Here is a 22,406-nt window from a genome sequence, read left to right as displayed (position 1 = left end):
TACTCTGTGCTAAGCCCTGGGGTAAATACAAGATAATCAGCTCAGCCACAGTAGCTGTCCCACCACAGTCTAAGGAGGAGGGAGAACAGGAATTGAATCACCAATTTATTGATCAGGAAACTGAGACCCAGAGAGGTTAAATGACTTGCCCAGGGTCACACAGGGGCAGAGCTGGGATTAGAATCTTGATCACCCGACTCCCAGTTCCATGTGCTTTCCACCAGGATATGTGAATGTTCCCGTCATCTATCTCCCATGCATTTTTGTGAATCTCCTGTCTCCTTGGCTACACTAGAAACCCTTTGAAGAAAAGGAGTGTATTGCCTGGGACGTAGCGTGGCCTAGTGGAAAGGCCAAGGGTCTGGGACTCAGAGGACTAGGGTTCATTCATTCACTGAATCGTATTTATTGAGCACTTTCTGTGTGCAGGCCGCTGTACCTTAGAAAGTACCTTACCTCTTGGAAAGTACAATTTGGCAACAGACAGAGGCAACCTCGGCTCAACAACGGGCTCACATTCTATCCCTGCTCTGTCGCTTGTCTGCTGTGTGACCTTGGGCAAGTCACTTCACTTCTCTGGGCCTCAGTTACCTCATCTGTGAAATGGGCACTGAGACTGTGAGCCCCAGGTGGGACAGGGACTGTGTCCAACCTGATTCCCTTGTATCTACCCCAGTATATGGTATATGCTGTAACATGCTAAACATCCCTAGACTTGTATATTAGAGTCATTCAGGGCAGAACATCCTTATTTTAAATAGAGTACTTCCAATCTGATTATGAGTCTTTGCAGAAGCCTGCAAAAGTAGAGGTTTGTTCTGCTGCCTTCCAGTTTTAGTGAATAATTTGTCCAACCTAGGTTTCACAGAAGCTTTCTTTTCTTAAAGCACCTTCAAGCGGGCTAACACCTACTGAGCACTTTTGCACTACTTTGAGCTCTTCCCTTTATAAATTCATATTTATTATAATATATATTAATAGTTCTTATGTATTCACATTTAGAAATTCAGTGGCTTTCTCGAAAATGGAAGCAAGGCATTTTCACTCCCAAGATTTCAGCTGGTGGAGAAATCATAGTTTCTTTATCAGCTTTGGCATCTTGCAGTGATGCAGTGGATTGTCAAAATTCGGTGAAATCCTGACTGGACAATGATTTCTCACAATAATAATAATGATGGTATTATTTAAGTGCTTCCCATGTGGCAGGCACTGTACCGAATTTACAGATGAGGTACCTGAGGCCCAGAGAAGTGAAGTGATTTGCCCAAGGTCATACAACAGAAAAGCAGTAGAGCCAGGATTAGAATCCATGACCGACAGTATGACTCCCAGGCCTATACTCTATCCATTACTCCCTTTCTCTGAGGGAGATGCAATTAACTCATCCACATCATCCATACTTAAGTTGCTTTTCCTGTTTGACACCTTCCTTGGCTATCTGCTTTGGAGGTCTTTTCAGTGCCTTGAAAAATCTGGCCCAATGCATGGATGGGACCTTTTCCTAAATCAACAACCGTTGTTGATTGCTTAGTCTCAACCCCCGGTGGGAAGGGATTGGTTTATCTTTAGGGCTCTGTAAGAACACTAGGCTGCTCAGATGGACGCATGGGGGAAGGCTTGAAATAAGGCAAGTCATAGTTCTCAGGAAGGTTGTTTTGTCCGGTGGTTGTAATGTGGGGAAAGATATTAAATGATACTAGTTGTATCTCCACTGGGGTCCTATCATCGATTGATTGCAACCTAGAGAAAGTCACTAAACACCCCTGTTTGCAACCCCAGGCTGGTTGTAAACTGGTCTAGGTCCGAAAAGATGAGATCTATTGGAAGTGTTTTCTAGGTCTATGGTACTGTTCTAGGTTGGAGAAACTCTTGATTTTCCATTATACCTAGGCCTGACAAAAGAGACAAAGTAAATCCCCTAACTGGTAGGATCAAACCAGGATTCAATCTATCAATCAATTGTATCTGGTTGAGCTCTTACTGTGTGCAAAACACTATAATAAGTTCTTGGAAGAATATAATATGACCGAGTTGGTAGACACTTCCCACTGTATCTGGTTGAGCTCTTACTGTGTGCAAAACACTATAATAAGTTCTTGGAAGAATATAATATGACCGAGTTGGTAGACACTTCCCCTGCCCACAACAAATCAATCCATCAGTGGTATTTATTGAGCACTTACTGTGTGCGGAGCACTGTAACTAAGTCCTTGGGAGAGTGCAACAGAATTAGCAGACAGATTCCCTGCCTACAATGAGTCTATTTCCTAGGATTTCACTTTCTAGGATTGCTCCTCTATTTTTGTAGTACCGAGGGATAAAAGACTGGGAAGTAAAATTTCCCAGAGAGGGCAGATTATCTGAGAGAGAGAGAGAGAGCAAGGTATCCTGATGAGGTTGGCTTTTTCTGCTTTTCCTTTTACTCTTCAGCCAGGGCGGTCATCTTTCTTCATCTGACTTCTCCTCCCCTCCCCTTCTCCCTCAACACCCCTTCAGGCTTTATAACCCCCTTGGAATAACTTCTTAAAACTCTAGGGGAGATAAGCTCCATCTCCTAATGGTTTGGGAGCTGTAAATGACTTAAATTGGTTAGGATTCTAATTACCGCTAAATGATTTTATTGTCTCCTGGAGATAGTGGGGCTGTTCCCTCCCTCGGGTTGTGTACACACTGCCCCAGCCACCCTTGGGGGGGTCACCCAGCGGTCATGGCCCAGATGGTGGGGACAACGGGCAGAGAGGCAGCCTGCCCAGCCTGTGGACTCTCTGCCAGCTTGGCAGGCAGCCTTGGGCCAGTGGAGGCCAAGGGCTAGGGAAGCTGCGGGGCCTGGAGGAAGAGGTGGCCGGGATTAGAACCCATTACCTTCTGACTCCCAGGCCGGTGCTCTGCCCACTATCCGCCCCGGCCGTCACCACAGGGCCACAGTTATCGTTATTATCACCGAACACCTGTCTGCAGAGTGGTCTCGTGTAAGTCACTTCACTCTACTGAGCCTCAGTTTCCTCACTGGTAAAACAAATATGATTGAATGAATGAATAAGTCGAGGATTAAGATTGTGAGCCCCATGTAGGACAGGGACCGTGTCCAACTGGGTTATCTTCTATCTACCCCAGCCCTTAGTACGGTGCTTGGCAAATAATAAGCGCTTAACAAATACCACTGTTATCATTATGCTCTGCTCCTTCCTCTTACTGACTCGGCTGTGTGTCTTAGGGGAGGCTACTGCCTCTCTGCATCAGTTTCCCCACCAGTTCCGTGATAATAACGATAATTGTGGCCCTGTGGTGAGAGCAGGGGCGGATAGTGGACGGAGCACCGGCCCGGGAGTCAGAAGGTCATGAGTTCTAATCCTGGCTCTGCCACTTGTCTGCTGTGTGACCTTGGGCGAGTCACTTCACTTCTCTGGGCTGTAAAATGGGGATTAAGACTGTAAGTCTCGTATGGGACGGGAGCTGTGTCCAACCCAATTAACTTGTATCCATCCCAGTGCTTAGAACAGTACCTAGCACATGGTAAGCACTTAACTAATACTATTATTATTTTTATTATTATATGAGATGATCCGATCAGACACAGTCCCCGTCCCACACAGGGCCTCCAGCCCGAGGCCCAACCTCTATACTGTAAGCTTGATATGGGCCAGGGATCATGCCTACCAACTATATTATAGTGCACTCTCCTAAGCTTTTAGTACAGTGCTCGGCACAAGAGTAAGTGCTCAATAAACACGATTGATCGATGAAGTCGTGGTGGCATAAACGATGCCTCCACTCTTTCCCTCCCCAGCGAGCTGTGAGGATTGTGCAGAAAGCTCTGAATTTATTAGGGAAAAGTGTACAAGTCCCAGCGGGAACAATATTTGCTTCCACTCTCGGCTTCCACCTGCTTCCATACCTGGGACTTCCCCTTGAGGTTGATTGAGTGGTGCTAGTGCGGGTTAGCCTGAGCCCAACCCAGAGGAAAATTGAATAAAAGTCCACTGACCAGAATTCATTCATCTATCCAGTCGTACGCTTTGAGTGCTTACTGTGTGCTGAGCACCGTATCGAGCTCTTGGGAGAGTGCAATATACCAATAAACATATTCCTTGCCCACGATGAGCTTAGAGTCTAGAAGGGGAGACGGACGTTAACAGAAATAAATAAAGTGCGGATATGTACATAAGTGCTGTGGGGCCGGAAGGAGGAAGCAGGGCGTGGGCGAGAGGTCGGTGGCTTTTTAAAGGGCTGGGGTGGGTGAAGGGGAGGAGAAATGACAGGAACTGACTTTTAAGGTCTGATTTTTTTTTGAGGATTCACCGTGTGCAGAACATTGTATTAAGCACTCGGGAGACTACAGTACAATTGGGTTTGTAGACACGATTCTGCCCCCAAGGGGCTTACAGTAACTCCTTAATCCCTCCTCTGCCCTTTCACCATCGGCCTCGAACTAGTGATGATAATAATAGTAGCATTCATTAAGTACTTAGTAGGGTCCAAATTCTTCACTAAGCACTGGTATAGATTCAAGAGAGTCAAATCCAGGTGTAGCAAGTCTGCAGGTTGTTCTGTGGATGGGTACTAGGCTTGCTCGGAGGCTGCTCTCGCCCTTGGCTCCAGGAGGTCTGGAAAGAGAAGTCAGCGGCCTGGATCTGCCTCAAGGTTCAGAAGGCAAGGAAGGGGCCATCTTGGGACCACACAGGCTCCTGTGAGGAGTCGGACTTGAGAAGCAGCGTAGCCTAGTGGAAAGAACACGAGACTGGAAGTCAAGAGACCCAAGTTCTAATCCTGTTCTACCACTTGCCTCCTGTACGACCTTGGGCAAGTCACTTAACCTATCTGTGCCTCAGTTTCCTTATCTGAAAAATAGGGATTAAACTACTACTTCTTCTTTCTCCTCCTCTTTCTTCTCCTCTTCCTCTTTCTCATTCGCAAGCACAGCGTAGCTCAGTGGAAAGAGCCCAGGCTTGGGAGTCAGAGGTCATGGGTTCGAATACCGAATCTGCCACTTGTCAGCTGTGTGACAGTGGGCAAGTCACTTCACTTCTCTGTGCCTCAGTTCCCTCATCTGTAAAATGGGGATTAAGACTGTGAACCTCACGTGGGGCAACCTGATTACCCTGTATCTACCCCAGCGCTTAGAACAGTGCTCTGCACATAGTAAGCACTTAACAAGTACCAACATTATTATTCTCCTCCTTCTCCACCTTCTTCTCCTTCACCTTCTCCACCTTCTTCTCCTCCACCTTCTCCACCTTCTTCCCCTCTACCTTCTCCTCCTCCATTTCCTCCTCTTTCACCTTCTCTCTCCATTCTCCCCAACTTTGTTCCAGAGACACTGCGTTCCCTTCCCAGTTGGTCTTTGTATGTACAGACCTGGAGGCGTGGGACGCAAGTGTCAGGAACTGAGGAAGACGGAGACAAAGTTGAAAATGGAAATGGAACATGTTCTGGTTCTGAATCAGTACTGAGGAGGAGACAGAAACCACCCTTGCCCTGTAGAGAATTGGACAAACAGCTATAGTAGTTACTGTTCTGCTTTGGGGAAGTAATGAGCGTGTGTGTAACAACTTGATCGGATCAGCCTGTCTGGACTGGACAACAGAGTTGACCGGGGTGCCACTTTGGGTACTCTAACGTATTGAAAGATCAACAGAATCTTACTTCGAGGTGGCAACTTTCTTCCCTGCCCTACTGTACTCCCCCAAGCCCTCAGTCCGGTGTGCTGCCCACAGTAAGCACTCCATAAATCCCACTGATCGATTGATATCGAGGAGGTTCTTTCTCATTAATCACTACCGCTGCTGTGAGAAGTTGAGAGGGATCAGGGGTTACCACAACTGGCTTCCAGGGAAAGAATGCCCTTGGATGTGTGACCTTTGGACATTTGCTATTTGCCCCACCCCCAATCCCACAACACTTATGTACATATCTATAAATTCTATATTGGAAATGATTTATTCATATCAAAGTCTGTCTACCTCTCTAGAGTGTAAGCTCATTTTGGGCAGGGAATGTGGCTGCTAATTCTTTTGCATCGGGCTCTCCCAAGCATTTAGTACGGTGCTCTGCACATAATAAGTGTTCAATAAATACTGCCGATTTTGGGCAGTGCTCATCAATCCGCAAAGGGGAAGACACTTTCCCTCATGGAGCAAGTCAAAGAGAAACTTCTCACTATTGGCGTTTAAGCATCCTGGCCTATGTCCTACCTCTGGAATGGAACACCCTCCTTCCTCATGTCTGCCAAACTAACTCTCTTCCCCCTCTTCAAAGCCCTACTGAGAGCTCACCTCCTCCAAGAGGCCTTCCCAGACTGAGCTACCCCCCTTTCCCTCTGCTCCCCCTCCACCCTCTGCTCCTCCCCCTTCCCCCCTTCACCTCCCCTCAGCTGAGCCCCCTTTCCCTCTGCTCCTCCCCACCTTCCCCTCCCCTCAGCTCTGTGCTCATTTGTATATATTATTTATTACCTTATTTATTTTGTTAATGAGGTGCACATCCCCTTGATTCTATTTATCGTGATAATGTGGTCTTGTTTTTGTTTCATTCTGTTTTGCTCTGCCATCTGTCTCCCCCGATTAGACTGTGAGCCCGTCATTGGGCAGGGATGGTCTCTTTCTGTTGCCGATTTGCCCATTCCAAACACTTAGTACGGTGCTCCGCACATAGTCTGCGCTCAATAAATATGATTAAATGAATGAATGTATAAATATGATTGAATGCATGAATGAAAAGTCAGGAGTGGATTCCAGCGTGGTCATCACCTTCTGGGCTCCTGGCACCAAAGACTAGCCAACCCCTAACTCCACTGCTGCTTCTAGGGAGAAAGTTTCTCTAAGTAATAATAATAATAACTGTGGTGTTAGTTAAATCCTATGTGCCAAGCACTGTACTAACCATTGGGGTGGATACAGGCAAATCGGGTTGGACACAGTCCATGGCCCATGCGGGGCTCACAGTCACAATCCCCATTTAACAGATGAGGCAACTGAGGCACAGAGAAGTAAAGTGATTTGCCCAATTCATGACCTTCTGACTCCCAGGCCCGTGCCCTATCCACTATGCTACGAAGAGACACTGTGAGAAGAACTGCCAGGAGAGAGGGATAGGAAGTCAGGAGGGATCTGTGGAAGCTGTTAATCACCCAGGGCTTGTTGTTGTTGTCTCATGCTGTCGAGTCATGTCCCACCCATAGCGACGCCACGGACACATCTCTCCCGGAAAGCCCCACCTCCATCTGCAATCGTTCTGGTAGCGGATCCATAGAGTTTTCTTGGTAAAAATACGGAAGCGGTAAACCTGAGTGTCCGCCCTTGGCTCTCTCCCCTGCTGCTGCTGCCCAGCACAGGTGAGTTTTGACTTGTAGCAGTTGGCCTTCTACTCGCTAGCCACTGGCCAAGCTAGGAATGGAATAGGTAGGCCTCAGCTTGACTTTCCCTTCCATAGTCGAGAGTGGTAGAGGACTGGAAACTCTCCAGGTGCGTACCCAGGGCTACGGTATGTGAATTCTAATTCACGTGTGGACAGACAGCCAGTGACCCCACGTTCTCAGGTTACCTGCAACCTGAACTGAATTTAACGAAGGAGCGTAGCAGTGGCTGAGGCAAATCGATAACCTTCCCTCCCCCGCTACCTCCCCTCTGGCTCCGAAATCCAGTGGTGGAGGACGCGGATTGATGAGCAGAGAGGGGGGCCCGGATGCAAGATTGCGATCTAATCTCAAAGGGATTTTTAACAAGATTCCCAAACTCATTTAACTCATCGTGAAATCGGATCGGAAAAATTTTCCCTTCCAGCGCCTAGACGTTAGGGTAGAAGGAGAGAATGGCAGCCGCAGCTCCACCGAGAGCAGAATCCAATCACAGCTGACTGGTTGTTGATTGTGTTGATTGGGTTTGTGTTTGTTATCTTTTAATTAAGCCATTCTGATCCTTTTTTTCCCCTGCTTATCGCTGTCGGTTTCCCCATTCCCATTCTAACCCTACCCTCCTCCTTGTACACTTTTTGAGTAGCTGTGTTGTGAGCCTGATAGAATAATCCCTGAAGCGTGAGGAGGACCTATTAGGGCTAAAAAAGTCCCACCGAATAGGAATGCAAAGGTTGGGAGTTCGAATCTTTTGATTCTGAGAAAGCCTTGTCTAGAATATAGGTCGGCTGCTCTAACCTTCATCCCCTTGGAAGAAATAACCTCCGTCGGAAGGGGTTTGGGATTGGGAATCCTGAGATCCCGGTTCTAGTTGCTGGCAGAGATGCTGAAGCTATGCTGGTTTAGATAATGGATGAGGTGGCAAGATCCTGGGGATAATAATAATTGCTGTATTTGTTAAGTGCTCACTATGTGCCTGGAACTGTACTAAGCGCTGGGGTAGGTACAATCAAATTGGGTTGGATCCAGTCCATGTCCCATATGGAGCACACAGTTCCCATTTTCCAGATGAAGGAACTGAGACACAGAGAAATGAAGTGACTTGCCCAAGGTCACATTGAAGACAAGTGGCAGATTCAGGATTAGAACACATGACCTTCTGATTCCCAGGTCCGTGCTCTCTCTACTGCGCCATGCTGGTGAGAGGCGGGGGGAAATAGGAGGGGGCACTAAGTAGCAGAGAGTGAAGAGGGTCAACACACACACCTTGTCCTCGATCCTGGCAAAATCATAAATTGGCCCTTATATAGCTTTTCAAATAGTTTTGAAATATTTTAAGTCAGCATATATTTTTAGAGGCCTATAAAAGTTTTGTACTGACCCCAAGTTTAGCACCTCATTTGGTGTGTGGGTGTGGGTGTGTGCGGCTGAATACCATCACTAACTAATTAGTCTGCTCCACCCTGACCAGAGCTCCAAAAGTGATGTTGTAAATTAAGGTCAGTAGTCAGAAGGAGCACATAGGGGTAATGAATTTGGGTGGGTTTAGAATTTTTATTAAAATGTTTCTTGCCCTGACCCTGTGGAGTTCAGTGTTCATTTGTGAGGCTGTGTAATACTGCTTAGTGATGATTGTGGTGAATGCCTGCTTAAAAAAAATTATCCATTTACTATTTTTCATTTGACAAATGCTCTTTCTTCTAGGCCACACTTCTTCTTTAAGATAGGATGCCTCTCGGATAAATTAAATCAAAAAAAGAGCAGAGGAGTTTCTGCTGTTTAGGACCCTCAGCTATAACCCTACCCTGACACCCCTAAGATGAGAAAGGGCAAAGAAACTTTTTTGGGAGCCAGATAGATATGTTTTTCATCCATCTTCTGGAGGGACTAAGGACGTTTTGCTCACTTGCAAATGTCATCAGCGGGCAAAAGGGAGGCATTGTGGGGAGAACCATAGTCCTGGAAGTCGGAGTTCCTGGGTTCAAGTCCAGGCTCTGACTCCCGTTCCCTGTGTGGCCGTGGGCAAGCCAGTTAGCCTCCCCCGCCTCAGTTTCCCCAGCTGTAAATTGGGGATAATACCTGAATCCTGTCTCTCAGGGATATTGTGAGGAGTAAATGTAAGGCACCTTGGTAATAAAAGCACCAGTAGAAACACAGTTTCTAAACTGTAAGCTGGTTGTGGGCAGGGAGTGTGTTTATTATTATAGAGTACTCTTCCAAGCACTTAGTACAGTGCTTTACATACAGTAAGTGCTCAATAAATACAATTTGAATGAATGAGTGAATGAATAAAGGGAGTTGGATGCAGTGCCAGTTAGTCACAGGCCCTCTTTTCCCATCTGAATTTCATGAAAACAGATTAAGTGGACTTCGTTTTTCTAACTAGCCTTTGTACAGCTTCTAGCACAACGGCCCACACAGAAAGCCATTCAGAAATGATGACGATTTAACTGAGCCCCAGGAGATTTTACCTTGGCCAGATCTTGGGAGGGGAAGATATTTTGGTTGGAATTTTTCTAACTCCAGGTGCGTGAGGCCTTGAAACACACCTACTTTTTCTGCCTCAGCAGGAATTTATAGGAAGAGAGCTTGGGGAGCAGTTGTGGGGAATCTTAATTTTTTGACCTGACTAAATGGCTGAGAGGAGGACCCTGCCAGAGTTACAGTTGGAGCAGAAGTCATGGCACAAGCGCTTAATAAAGTGCTTTACACATAGTAAGCGCTCAGTAAATACTATTGAAAGAATGGCATGTGGTCCCATGTCTCTAATGCCCAGACTTCCTGTTTTTTTTTACTATGGTATTTATTAACATTATAATAATAATATTTGTTAAGTGCTTACTATGTGTCAAGCACTGTTCTAAGTTCTAAACTAGTCAGGTTGGACATAGTCCCTGTCCCACGTGGAGCTCACAGTCTTAGTCCCCATTTTATAGATAAGGGAACTGAGGCACAGAAAAATGAAGTGACTTGCCCAAAGTCTCACAGCAGACAAGTGGTGGAGCTGGGGGTAAAACCCAGGTCCTCTGACTCCCAGGCCTCTGCTCTATCCACTAGGCCATGCTGCTTCCCTTGTTAAGTGCTTACTATATGCCAGGCACCGTACTAAGCATAGGGGTAGATACAAGCTAATCAGGTTGGACACAGTCCATATCCCGCATGGGGTTTACAGTATCAATCCCCATTTTATACATGAGGTAACTGAGGCATAGAGAAGTGAAACGACTTTCCCAAAGTCACACAGCAGATGAATGGCAGAGTCAGGATTAGAACCCAGGTCCTTCTGATTCCCGGGCCCATGCTCTATCCCCTAGGTCATTCTACTTTCTCACAGCCTTGCCCTTCCTTGGCTTGGGAGTGGAATTCTAAGCCCTTGATAATGCTCGGCACGCAGTGAGCCCTCAATTCCACTATCTGATTGATGTGTACCAAGCCCTGGGGTAGATACAATGCCATCAGATACATCTCCATTCCACATTTTAAGAAGAGGGGCAAGAGGGATTGTAACCTCATTCTACAAATGAGGAAACTGAGGCACAGAGAAGCCAAGTGACTTGCCATTGTGTGGTTAATGGGACATTATCATACCTCATCATTCTTGCCCAGGAGACACAGGATGATTAAAAACAATATGGCCTACTGGGTAGCACCTGGGAGTTGGAAGAACCTGGACTCTAATCTCTGCTCCTCATTTGTCTGCCGTGTGATCTTGGGAAAGTCACTTAACTTCTCTGTGCCTCAGTTACCTCATCTGTAAAATAGGGATGAAGACTGTGAGCCCCATGTGGAACAGCGACTATGCCCAATCTGATTAGCTTGTATCTACCCTAGCACTTAGTAAGCTACGTGCCTCACACATAGTAAGCATTTAACAAATACCATAAAAAATGTTAAGGTTAACGAGAAGCCACACATAATTTTCACCTGGGCCTTAATTCCAGGAACTGGATACTTATGAGCGGTGTGGGATCTTTAAAGTCAGAAGAGATAATTTCCCGTCTGTTTGAATACCTCTGGTCAAGGGATGGGGACTGGATAATTAGCCTGGTGCAGATCCTGTGGTAGGGTGTGGGGAGGAGGAGAAAGGGGTTAAAAGAGTGGAAATTTTGTCTTTAAATCTCTTCCCTCTCCTCTCACAGCCTGATCTCCCCAGGATGGTTTATGCATCATCCTATGAGAGGCAGGGCTGTGTGGCCTCTTGACGTCCCTCAGCTCAAAAATCCATCATTCTGTGATTCTTACCTCACCGAGTGGCAGTACAGCTATTTCTCTGGATTTCTTGCTGTTTGAGTTGGTGGGTTTTTTTTTGTTGTTTGTTTTTGTGTGTGCGTTTGTGTAAATAAAAGGCAAGGAGCAGGGCCTACCAAATACTGTGAAGGGGGCAAATACCGGTCAAGTTTTCAAAGCAAATTGCAATTTCCAAGGATTGAAAATGGAGTGAGCCACCTTCCAAAATAGACTATAAGCTCCTGTGGGCAGGGAACACGGATACTAACTCTGTTATATTGTACTCTCCCAAGTGCTTAGTAGAGTGCTATGCACAGCGTGGCTCAGTGGAAAGAGCACGGGCTTGGGAGTCAAAGGTCATGGGTTCGTATCCCTGCTCTGCCACCTGTCAGCCGTGTGACTGTGGGCAAGTCACTTCACTTCTCTGTGCCTCAGTGACCTCATCTGTAAAAGGGGGATCAAGACTGTGAGCCTCCAGTGGGACAACCTGATTACCCTGTATCTACCCCAGAGCTTAGAACAGTGCTCTGCACATAGTAAGCGCTTAACAAATACCAACATTATTATACAGTCAGTGTGCAATAAATACAATCGATTGATTGAACTGTGGTCTCTCAATGGATGTCTGCATACTAATAACAAGTTACAATAAGTGCTGATCGTTTGTTTTACCTGCGGCGTGCCGATGGTAATGGCTATTTGAGTAATTACGGTAGATAACTTTCCATCACTGACATCAACTCATGCTTTCTCACGATATCTTTGAACTTGTTTGCAAACTTTATCCCTTCCTTCCTTTTCTTACAAGGGTAAGGAGAAAATGAGGCCCAGAAATGGAAAGCCAAATTGGCCTATAATGTTCAGCGAGTCAATAGCGAGTCAGCAAATGAGCTGAGAATAGCACCGCCCGAGAGATTGTGTTAAACAACGCTAACACAATAAAAAATGTGATGATGACTTGGTTTGTCTGATTTATGAAGGCATCCAGACTGATTGATACAGTTCCCAAGGTGATTTGGGGCTGAATGATCTCTATGAATTTATCTGTCTTGTTTCATATGTAGTAGTTAGTTTAGGCATTCACTTGTCTGGACGCAAGGGATAATAATAATGTTGGTATTTGTTAAGCGCTTAGTATGTACAGAGCACTGTTTTAAGTGCTGGGATAGATAGATACAGGGTAATCGGGTTGTCCCACGTGGGGCTCACAGTTTTAATCCCCATTTTACAGTGTGACCTCAGTGAGTACCTTCCAGCTTTACGATTCTATCCATTTCACTCTGTCTTGACCCGATCTGAGTCTTGCATTCTAGCCAAAGTCTCACTCCTCCATGCTGGTTAAGGATCTATTTTTTCTTTTATTTATTGTTACACTTTACTCTCTCAGTAATAATAATTATGGTATTTGTTAAGCGCTTACTATGTGCCAGGTACTGTACTAAGTGCTGGAGTGTTTAATGCAGTACTTTGCATACAGCAAGCATTCAAAAAACAAGATTGAATGAATGAATTGTTCAGGTGGGGGTTTTTTAATGGTATATGTTAAACACTTGTTATGTTCCACTGTACGAAATGCCGGTGTGGATACAAGATAATCAGGTAGGACACAGTCCCTGTCCCACACAGGGCTCATTGTCTTAATCTCCACTTTATAGATGAGGTAGCTGAGGCATAGAGAAATTAAGTGACTTGCCTAAAGTCACACAGCAGACAAGGGGCAGAACAGAGATAAGAACCCAGATCCTCTGACCCTCAGACCCATACTCTTTCCATTAGGCAATGCTGTTTCTTGACGATATGACGATCTTGAAGATGTGAATTAAAGGATGAAAGAAGGAAGGAAGGAAGGAAAAGAAGAGAGATAGAGGGAAAAGGGAAAGAAGGAAAGCAGGAAGATAAATAGGTTCATAGGTGGGTAGGAAGTAGCTTGGTTAGGAGATTCTAGGACTTCAAAAGTATAGAGAAGATTTGCAGATGGCAGTCACTTGGGATGGGAAGAACTCGGCAGGGTAAATTTGGGGAAGGAAAATCTATCTTACCAAAACTTTGACCATGGACTCAGATCATTCTGGGAATGGCCCAGCACCCAACATGGCTGTCCTGTCCCAAGACTTTTTTTTTTTTCTAGTTCAACTTACTTCTACAACCTCTCTGGGGAGAACGACTCAGTCCCTTCACTGACCAGCCCACCCCTTTGTCTAATTGCCCCATCTGTTAAGTTCAGTATTTTTCTCTGAGAGAGCCTGATTTCCCCTCCTTGGCTTTTAGTTTTAGACCATTACAACTCATTTCCCGTCTCTCTATAATGATAAAATGCCTTCCCCTTCCTCCTGCTAATACCTTTCCGAACATTCATCATATCCCACTGCAGCTTTAATAGGCTTTTAAAGAACCATGGCCTCTTAGAGAAGGATGGAACCTGGGAAAGTCAATCGGTTCATCCCCCTGCCTCTTGGCAAGGGTCACATTTAGCCCCATCCCACATGCCGTCTATACCGTTTTTAAACAACTTCCCTCCCCCTGTTTCAGGCTAAATATAAATCAAGCTCTTTTGGTGAATTCAAAAGCACCAGAGGCAATATAAACCTGGCCAAGGGAGCAGAGGAAGTCAGTGCTTTTGCTAACACTTGGGGTGACCAGATAAAAGCTCAGGTGAAGATGGCAGAGTGAGAAAGTGGGGGCGGGAGGGGAGAAGTGGGGTTCAGGCTGCTGAGAACCAGAGCCAGAAATGAGTGACAGCTGAGTTTGATGTTGGATCTTGAGTTATTTCTTGTCCCCAACAGACATGAGGCAAGCGGAAAGGGGCACCCAGAAGCAGACAAACGCTCTCTGGGATGGGGAAGACGGCTCCATAAAATTGGCTTTTACCTTAGTACTGGAGCAGGCAATGAGTCCATTTTAACACTTAGGATCATTCACGGGCCTTACAGGTTGACAAAGCCACTAATCTAGAGGCCCAGGGAAGGTACAAATAGTCCCAGACCCTGAGAGAGGGAGCAGGGGAACTGCCAACCCATAGAAATGGGGCCTCATTTGGGAAGAAGCTGGGTGCAGGGGTAAAGAGAGAGGATTGCTTCCTGAAACAAAGAGTATGCTTTGGGTACAGGACAAATGCCATTTGGTTTGGGGCTGCCAGGGAAAAAGGGCCCTAGTAAGTGGGGGGGAGGGGAACTTTTCCTATGGTGCTTTATTTTAAACCCACAGCACGGCACCTAATCTCCCTCTCTCTCTCTCCCCTACCTACTCTCTCTCCCTATATATAAATGGGAAGACAACCTACATTATGAGACAGCCCAGTGGGAACATGCCTGGCAGGCACGATAGCCTGAAGGCTAGAATCCATTCCTTCAGGTGGGTCTAAGCCTGATGACTGAAGCACATCTGAGGAGAGTCCATCATTAATGGAGCACCCTCTGTCGAGTCTGAGGCCCGAGACAATGTAATAGATGCTATAGGTTCCAGTGGGGGACGTGATCTTGCTTGATTGTCTGTTTTCTCCAACAGGGCACCATTTTCTCCATCTGCCAACACTAAAGCAACTCTCCAACGATTGCTTATCATAGTGAATGTGGATGCCCCGTGGCTCTCAATTGTCTTCAACCGCTACTTCGGGCCACAACAATCCGTGTGGACAGTTGCCAGCGAGAACAGATGCTCACTAAACCATCTTCTTGGAAATGAATTTAATGGTCATGTTTTCCAGTCACTATGGATGTCCACAGGGACCTGAGTTCACCATGTCAGTCGGTCAGTCAATCATATTTATTGAGCACTTAATGTGTGCAGAACACTGTACTAAGCGCTTGGGAGAGTACAGTGTAACAATAAACACATTCCCTGCCCATCACGAGCATCGGTGTAGAGGGGAAGACAGCTACTAATATAAAGAAATACATGACAGATATGGACATAAGGGCCGTGGGGCTGGAAGTGGAGATGAATAAAGGGAGCAAGTCAGGATGATGCAGAGGGGAGAGGGAGAAGAGGAAACGAAGGCAGGAGGTAAGGAGGCCATCTCAGCCTTTAGAAATGTGAGGTTCTATACTCCGCTTTCAAGCGGAAGGGAATGAGGATGTGTGGAACCGTGAGAGAGAAAGCAAAGGAGAGAGTATACAGGGCAGAAAGAGGAAAGAAAGGGGCGGTCTGATGGATAAACTTACTTGGTATTTTTACAGAGGAGCATTTTGAGTACTAAAATAAAAACAGAAACAAAGCAGAATAGGAAAATGTATGGCCTTTATCTTGCTTCCGCCTCAGTCAATTTCTCTCTTTAAAAATTCTGCCTCTGGAACTCAAAGATTCCTGACTTTGTGGAAATCACAACTCCCCAAACAGATTTCCATTCAAATATCTTCCGCTGCCGGGATGTAGCCCAGCGAATGAACGCTTTCTCGATACCACTGCACCCAAAGGAAAAGCTCGTTCTGTGCTTTTTATTTAAATTAGAAACAAGCCAAAAGACCCCACCAAAACACAACTGAAGTAGAACTTGATTTTTGACCTAAATGATTTCATTTAAACCCCCATCCGTCCCCATCCACGGAAATGGATACAATACCAATCTGTAAGGTACAAGGAAGACTATTGATCCCTGTCAGTCGTTAGGTCCAATCCATCAAGTCTCCTGATTGGTGGAAAAACACTCCACCCCTTGAATAGGCCCCTCCGGAGTCTTGTTCAAAATACTGTTGCTTGCCCAGACCGTATTCGGGACAAGAGAATCTGCTGGGTCTTAGAAAAGAAGTGAAAGACTTTATTCTGAGAATCGTTGTACTGTTCCCCACCTCCATAAACACTCGTACCCAGCTCTTCAGAGGCAGTTGGTTCAGTGGAGAATATTCCAGCGCCTTGGAATTTTACCAGCTATCTTCCAGATTCAGGGAGTGTTGCAGTGCTGCGTCCTTTGACTGGCTCTTGTACGGTAGGTCTCGGCCGGGCTTGGATTCTCTGGCTGGCTCTTGGGCCCCTCTGCTGTAAGTGGAGGTCCAGGGCTGGCAGTCGAAGCCAAGAGGACCCTCCCTCTTTCTACGTATTCCTTGTGCATACTCTGCCCCATTCGGGATTCTGGGGTAGAGGGATGCTGGAGATGGGGAGATTTTCAAATCGGAAATGAGTGCTGGGTAAAGGCAGACTGTCCCAAGGTAATGGGACGAAGGGGAGGATGTTGGGTGGGAACCAGGTGGGCATCAGCTGCCCTTGGTTTGGAAGGTAATATCCAGAGGGGGGAGCCAAGCTAGGCAGAGACCTGGGTATCAAGCCGGGAACCTGTTACACAAAGAGAGAAAAATAATATAAATGCCAACCCTCCTTTGGATACACTGGGTCCAAAGTTCTCCTTGGAGATTCCCATTTCTTCCCATCCCCACTGGCTAGAGCTCAGTAGCCAACAGCACGAGAAGCAGCACGGCCCGACGGATAGAGCCCGGGCCTGGCTGTCAGAAGGATGTGGTTTCTAATCCTGGCTCCGCTACCTGTCTGCTTTGTGACCTTGGGCAAGTCACTTCACTTATCTATGCCTCAGTTACTTCAGCTGGAAAAAGGGGATTAGCACTGTGAGCCCCATGTGGGACACGGACTGTGTCCAACCTGATTAGCTTGCATCTACCCCAGCACTCTGGAAAAGTGCTTGGCGTAAGGTAAGCGCTTAACAGATACCATTAAAAAAAAGAAAGAAAGAGAGAAGAAGAAGGAATGGACTTGAAAAACAAGAATGGGTCTTACGGAGAATGGGGCCAAGTTTGGCAAGACTGTGACTTTCCTTTTGAGAAAGGCTCAATTGGTAATTCGATGGAGGGCAGTGGGTGGAGGGAGGGTGAACAGAGAAGGATGTGGGTGAGAGAATGCAGAGTTCTCTCTGGGGAGGTCAGAAAGAGTCTGTGGAGATCATGGGGATGGGAGAAATCCAGGATCATGGAGACCATTTTGAGTTCCCAGAAAGGGAATGGGACAGCAGTGCCCCCTCACTTAACTTCTCTATACTTCAGTTTCCTCATTTGTAAAATGGGAATGAAATACCGATTTTTTCTTCCTAGACTGTGAGCCCCCATATGGGAAAGGGACTGTGTTGATTTTTTAAAAATGCATTTCCTAAGTGCTATGTGGCCGGCACTGTACTAAACACAGGGGCAGATACAAGTTACTCAAGTTGGAAACAATCCATGTCCCACAAGGGATTTACAGTCATAATCCCCATTTTACAGATGAGGTAACTGAAGCAAAGAGAATTTAAGTGATTTGCCCAAGGTCGCAGAGCAGATAAGTGGCGAAGCTGGGATCAGAAACCTGGTCCTTCTGACTCTCTGGCCCGGGCTGTATCCACTAGGCCACGTTGCTTCTCTACCGGAAGATGACTTGCTCACCAAGAAGGAAGAAGTTGACAGGATATATCCCCAGCATGGAGAATCAACTCCCTGAAGGTTGGCCAGATTTCCTTGTGCCCAGGTTCTGGAGCAGCATGGCTATCACTGAGCTTAGGCCCCATCTCTGTAATTGCACTTTTGGGCAAATAGGGCATTTTCTGGGTTAGCCCAGTTCCCTCTTCCTCCCCTCGCCCTCGCCCTCGCCCTCATCAACCCCTTTCCACAAATGGCGCCTTCTCTACTTACAGTGATGTCTGGCTTTGGAGCTGGGATAAAGTCCACTTCGGTCAAGTGCTGCAGGCCACCAAAATTACCAAATTTCTCATGCTTTCTCCACTTCGCTCGTTGATTCTGGAACCAGATCTGAAGGGAACCGGGTAGAGAGGGAGAGGAGGGGAGGAGAAAAGTGTCAGAACATGGCGAAGGAATGATTCTCTGAAACGGATATCTAAAATTCTTCCCTCTGCCTCTTCCTTCTTGATTCCATTGCATTTTGCTTAATTGTAGTTCCTCTCCCCCTGCCCTATTGATGCTCAAGGGTCGCTTGGAGGAGGCAGGAGGGATAGACCAGGGGCCCGAATTGGGGGTGCAGATAGCTTTGGTGTCAGATCTGGACTGACCACAGAGACCCAGCTGCTACATGAGGGAAGCTTTCACTACGGACAGATCTTTGGAAGAATCTAGAAGAGAGGGAGAAGGCAAGAAGAGAGAGGAAGGAGAGAGATGAGTGTATATGCCTAGAAGCGGAAATACGGGCGACTGCTTCCTACTCTAGGTGGGTGGAATGCTGATATTCCATCTCCCCCTCTAGACTGTAAGCTCTCTGTGGGCAGGAAATGTGTCTACCACATCTGTTCCATTGTACTTGCCCAAATGATTAGTACAATGCTCCGCACACAGTAAGCATTCAAAAAATCTGATTGAGCTTTACATCTGGGGACAAGAAGTAGGTCTGACTTCATTCATTCATCTGGGGACAGGGAGTAGGTCTGACTCGATTATCCTCTATCTATCCCAGTGCGTAATAAAGTTCTTGGCACTTAGTATGCGCTAAATTCCAATATTATTATTATTAATAACTCTGAGCTCCTGCTAGGCAGAGACTGTGTTTACTAACTCTGTTATATTGTACTCTCCTGAGCGCTTAGTACATTGTTCTGCACACAGTTCGTGCTCAATAAATATCATTTATTGATCATTATTATTGTTGTTGTTATTAATTGGGGGTGGCGGGAGGTCTGAGTGCAGGGGTTTCGGGGCACGAGGCTCTTACCTGCACCCTGGCCTCTGGGAGGTTGATCTTGGCGGCCAGCTGGTTGCGGATGTTGATGTCCGGGTAATGGGTGAACTTGAAGATCTTCTCCAGCTCCTGAAGCTGCTCTGCTGTGAATGTGGTCCGGGCCCTCCGCTTGCTCTTCCTGTCATCTGCATCGCAGCACAAGGCAAGAATGGCTCGTTGGCTTCGGCAGCCTCGGCCGCTTCTGACTTTGGGTGGGGGGATATTATTCCCTGTCGCATCTTCATTCTCTTTCTACTCCCCTTTCCTTGCCACCAACCATTCTTCCCTTCTTCCCATCCCACCTCCAGCCTTTCCTCCCTGACTCTTTCCCTCCTTTCCTCCCTCTCTCTTTCCCTCCCTCCCTTTCCCCATCTCTCCCTTCCTTCCTCCCTCCCTTCCTCTCTGCCTTCCTCCCTTTCTCCTTCCTCCTTTCTACTCTCCCTCTCTCCCTTTCTCCCTCCTTCCCTCTCAACTTTTTTCTCTGGCCCGTCCAGCCTCTCTCTAGTTATGCCACTGAAGTAGCTAATCACCTGGTGAGAGAAGTGAGATTCAGCCTTTAATTTCCTTGAATTGATGTACCATCTAATAATAATAATAATAGTCATTATTATGGTATTTGTTAAGTACTTACTATATGCCAAGCACTGTTCTAAGCGCTGGGGTAATAATGATAATTATGTTGGTATTTAAGCGCTTACCATGTGCAGAGCACTGTTCTAAGCGCTGTGGTAGATATAGGGTAATCAGGTTGTCCCACGTGAGGCTCACAGCCTTAATCCCCATTTTCCAGATGAGGGAACTGAGGCACAGAGAAGTTAAGTGACTTGCCCACAGTCACACAGCTGACAAGAGGCAGAGCCAGGATTTGAACTTATGACCTCTGACTCCCAACCCCGTGCTCTTTCCACCGAGCCACGCTGCTTCTCAAGGACATCAGGTTGTCCCACCTGGGGCTCACAGCTTTAGTCCCCATTTTACCAATGAGGTAACTGAGGCTCAGAGAAGTTAAGTTGCTTGCCCAAGGCCACACAGTGGGGGGTTGAGATGATAAGGCCCTAAGAAATGACCTCTAATGTCATCATCGGCAACAGTATTTTTGAGTGCCTAATATGTGCAGAGCATTGTTTTGGGGAACTGCAAGAGAATCAGAGATAGTCTGAGAAGCAGCGTGTCCTAGTGGATAGAGCACAGGCCTGTGAGACCAAAGGACCTGGGTTCTGATCCCAACTCTTTCACCTGTCAGTTGTGTGACCTTGGGAAAGCCACTTCACTTCTCTGTGGCTCAGGTACCCCCTCTGTAAAATGGGGATGAAGACAATGAGCCCCATGTGGGACATGGACGGTGTCCATCCTGATCAGCTGTATTTTCCCCAACACTGAGTACAGTCCCGGGCACATAGTTCATTCAATAGTATTTATTCATTCAATAGTATTTATTGAGCGCTTACTATGTGCAGAGCACTGTACTAAGCGCTTGGAATGTACAAATCGGCAACAGATAGAGACAGTCCCTGCCCTTGGACCGGCTTACAGTCTAATCGGGGGAGACGGGCCGACCAGAACAATGGCAATAAATAGAGTCGAGGGGAAGAACATCTCATAAAAACAATGGCAAATAAATAGAATCAGGGTGATGTACATCTCATTAAACAAAATAAACAAAATAAATAGGGTGATGAAGATATATTTAGTGAGCGTTTAACAAATACCTTTAAAAAAACAAACGAAAAAACCCACAGCCCCTGCCTTTGCTAGACTGTGGACTGATGGGGGAGATTTTTTTTGAAAAACACAGACACAGTTTTCATCCCCATTTTATAGACCAGGTAACTGAGGCCCAGAGAAGTGAAGTGACTTGTCCAAGATCACACAGCAGACCAGAGGCAGAGCCGGGATTAGAACCCTGGTCCTTCTGATTTCCAGGCCCGTGCTCTAACCACTAGACATGTTGCTTCTTAATCCGCGGCTCGATTTTAGCATGTGTTTCCACGGGACTTCTCCCCATAAGAGATGAAAAGGTCACAAGGATTTCATATTGCAACTTTTTGCAAACTGGGGAGCCAAGACCTGGTGGCCCAGTATGATTTATGAGTCATGGGAATGGAATTTGCCACCTGAAGGGATGAGAATTAGCAAGGCCCGAGGTCTCAGCTGGGACTCTGCCTTTATCTGAACTTGGGAAATTAAAGTGTGAAAAGGCTCAGGTTCTAGCCTTGCTACAGTCAGACTGACCCTGGGAGGCAATCTGAAATGACTGATGATCAGGTTCCCTTTGTATGGGGTCAAGCAGGAAGCCATTCACAGCTTTCCTTTTTTCAGTGATTTACACCAACTAATTGTAAAGACACCAGGGAACAAGTTAGCATGGGATGATTAGTGTTCAGTTCCCAAAATGAACCTTTGCTTTGGCCTCTGGGGGGTGGGGGCGGGTAAGGGGCTGTTATTAATATTTAATATCTTAGAAACCTTTCCAGACAAAACTAAAATCTGTTTCCGACCAAGGCAAACCTCATTTGCACTACTAACCCCGGCACAACTTACTCACTCTCTCTACCCCGCCACCGAAAATCCTTCGTTTCTCTGCATTCTGCTAGAACTCGTCTAATGCCGTAGAATCGTCTCCGACCCATAGCGACGCCATGCACGCATTTCTCCCAGAATGTCCCACCTCCATCTGCAAATGTTCCGGTAATGTATCCACAGAGTTTTCTTGGTAAAAATCTGGAGGTTGTTTACCAGTGCCTTCTTCCTCACAGTAAACCTGAATCTCTGCCCTTAACTCTCTCTCGTGCCGCTGCTGCCTAGCACAGGTGAGTTTTTGACTTGTAACAGATGGCCTTCCACTCGTTAGCCACTGCCCAAGCTAGGAATGGAACGGGTAGGCCTTTACTCGATTCTCCCTCCCGAAGCCGAAACTGGTAGAGGACTGGAAACTCGCCGGGTGCGATTCTGAGAGGGGCTTGCTGGAAGTACCCAGTAGCAAAATTAGTTTGAAATTCTTCCCCTCTCATCTCCCCTGGGTATCTTCTTGGGGAAGAGTTAACGAGCAGTGAAAAGGTCAAAGGCCGGGGCGGAGGAGAAGATAAAGGGCTGAATAATCCATAAACTGGATAACAAGTCCCTGGATAATAAGGTTGGTAGGTGAACGTTTCCCTATGGCGGGGAACATATATGTGTGTGCAAAGGTATTCACCTC

At 46.5% G+C, this 22,406-nt stretch overlaps 1 protein-coding gene across 1 annotated transcript; it reads right to left on the bottom strand.

Moving 5' to 3' along the window:
• Nucleotides 1–15,811: 15,811 nt before the first annotated feature.
• ISX (intestine specific homeobox) lies at nt 15,812–21,840 on the bottom strand. Its single transcript, XM_039914043.1, has 4 exons — nt 21,756–21,840; nt 19,205–19,356; nt 18,178–18,294; nt 15,812–16,837 (listed from the first exon to the last, which is right to left on the bottom strand). The coding sequence occupies exons 1-4, from the start codon at nt 21,838–21,840 to the stop codon at nt 16,598–16,600; spliced, it is 594 nt and encodes a 197-aa protein (XP_039769977.1). The 3' UTR covers nt 15,812–16,597.
• Between the last annotated feature and the right edge of the window lie 566 nt (nt 21,841–22,406).

This window comes from Ornithorhynchus anatinus, chromosome 14, assembly GCF_004115215.2.
Source record: "Ornithorhynchus anatinus isolate Pmale09 chromosome 14, mOrnAna1.pri.v4, whole genome shotgun sequence".
Lineage (NCBI taxonomy): Eukaryota > Metazoa > Chordata > Mammalia > Monotremata > Ornithorhynchidae > Ornithorhynchus > Ornithorhynchus anatinus.
The sequence above is the reverse complement of the archived record's forward strand: the minus strand, read 5'-3'. Positions and strand labels throughout refer to the sequence as shown.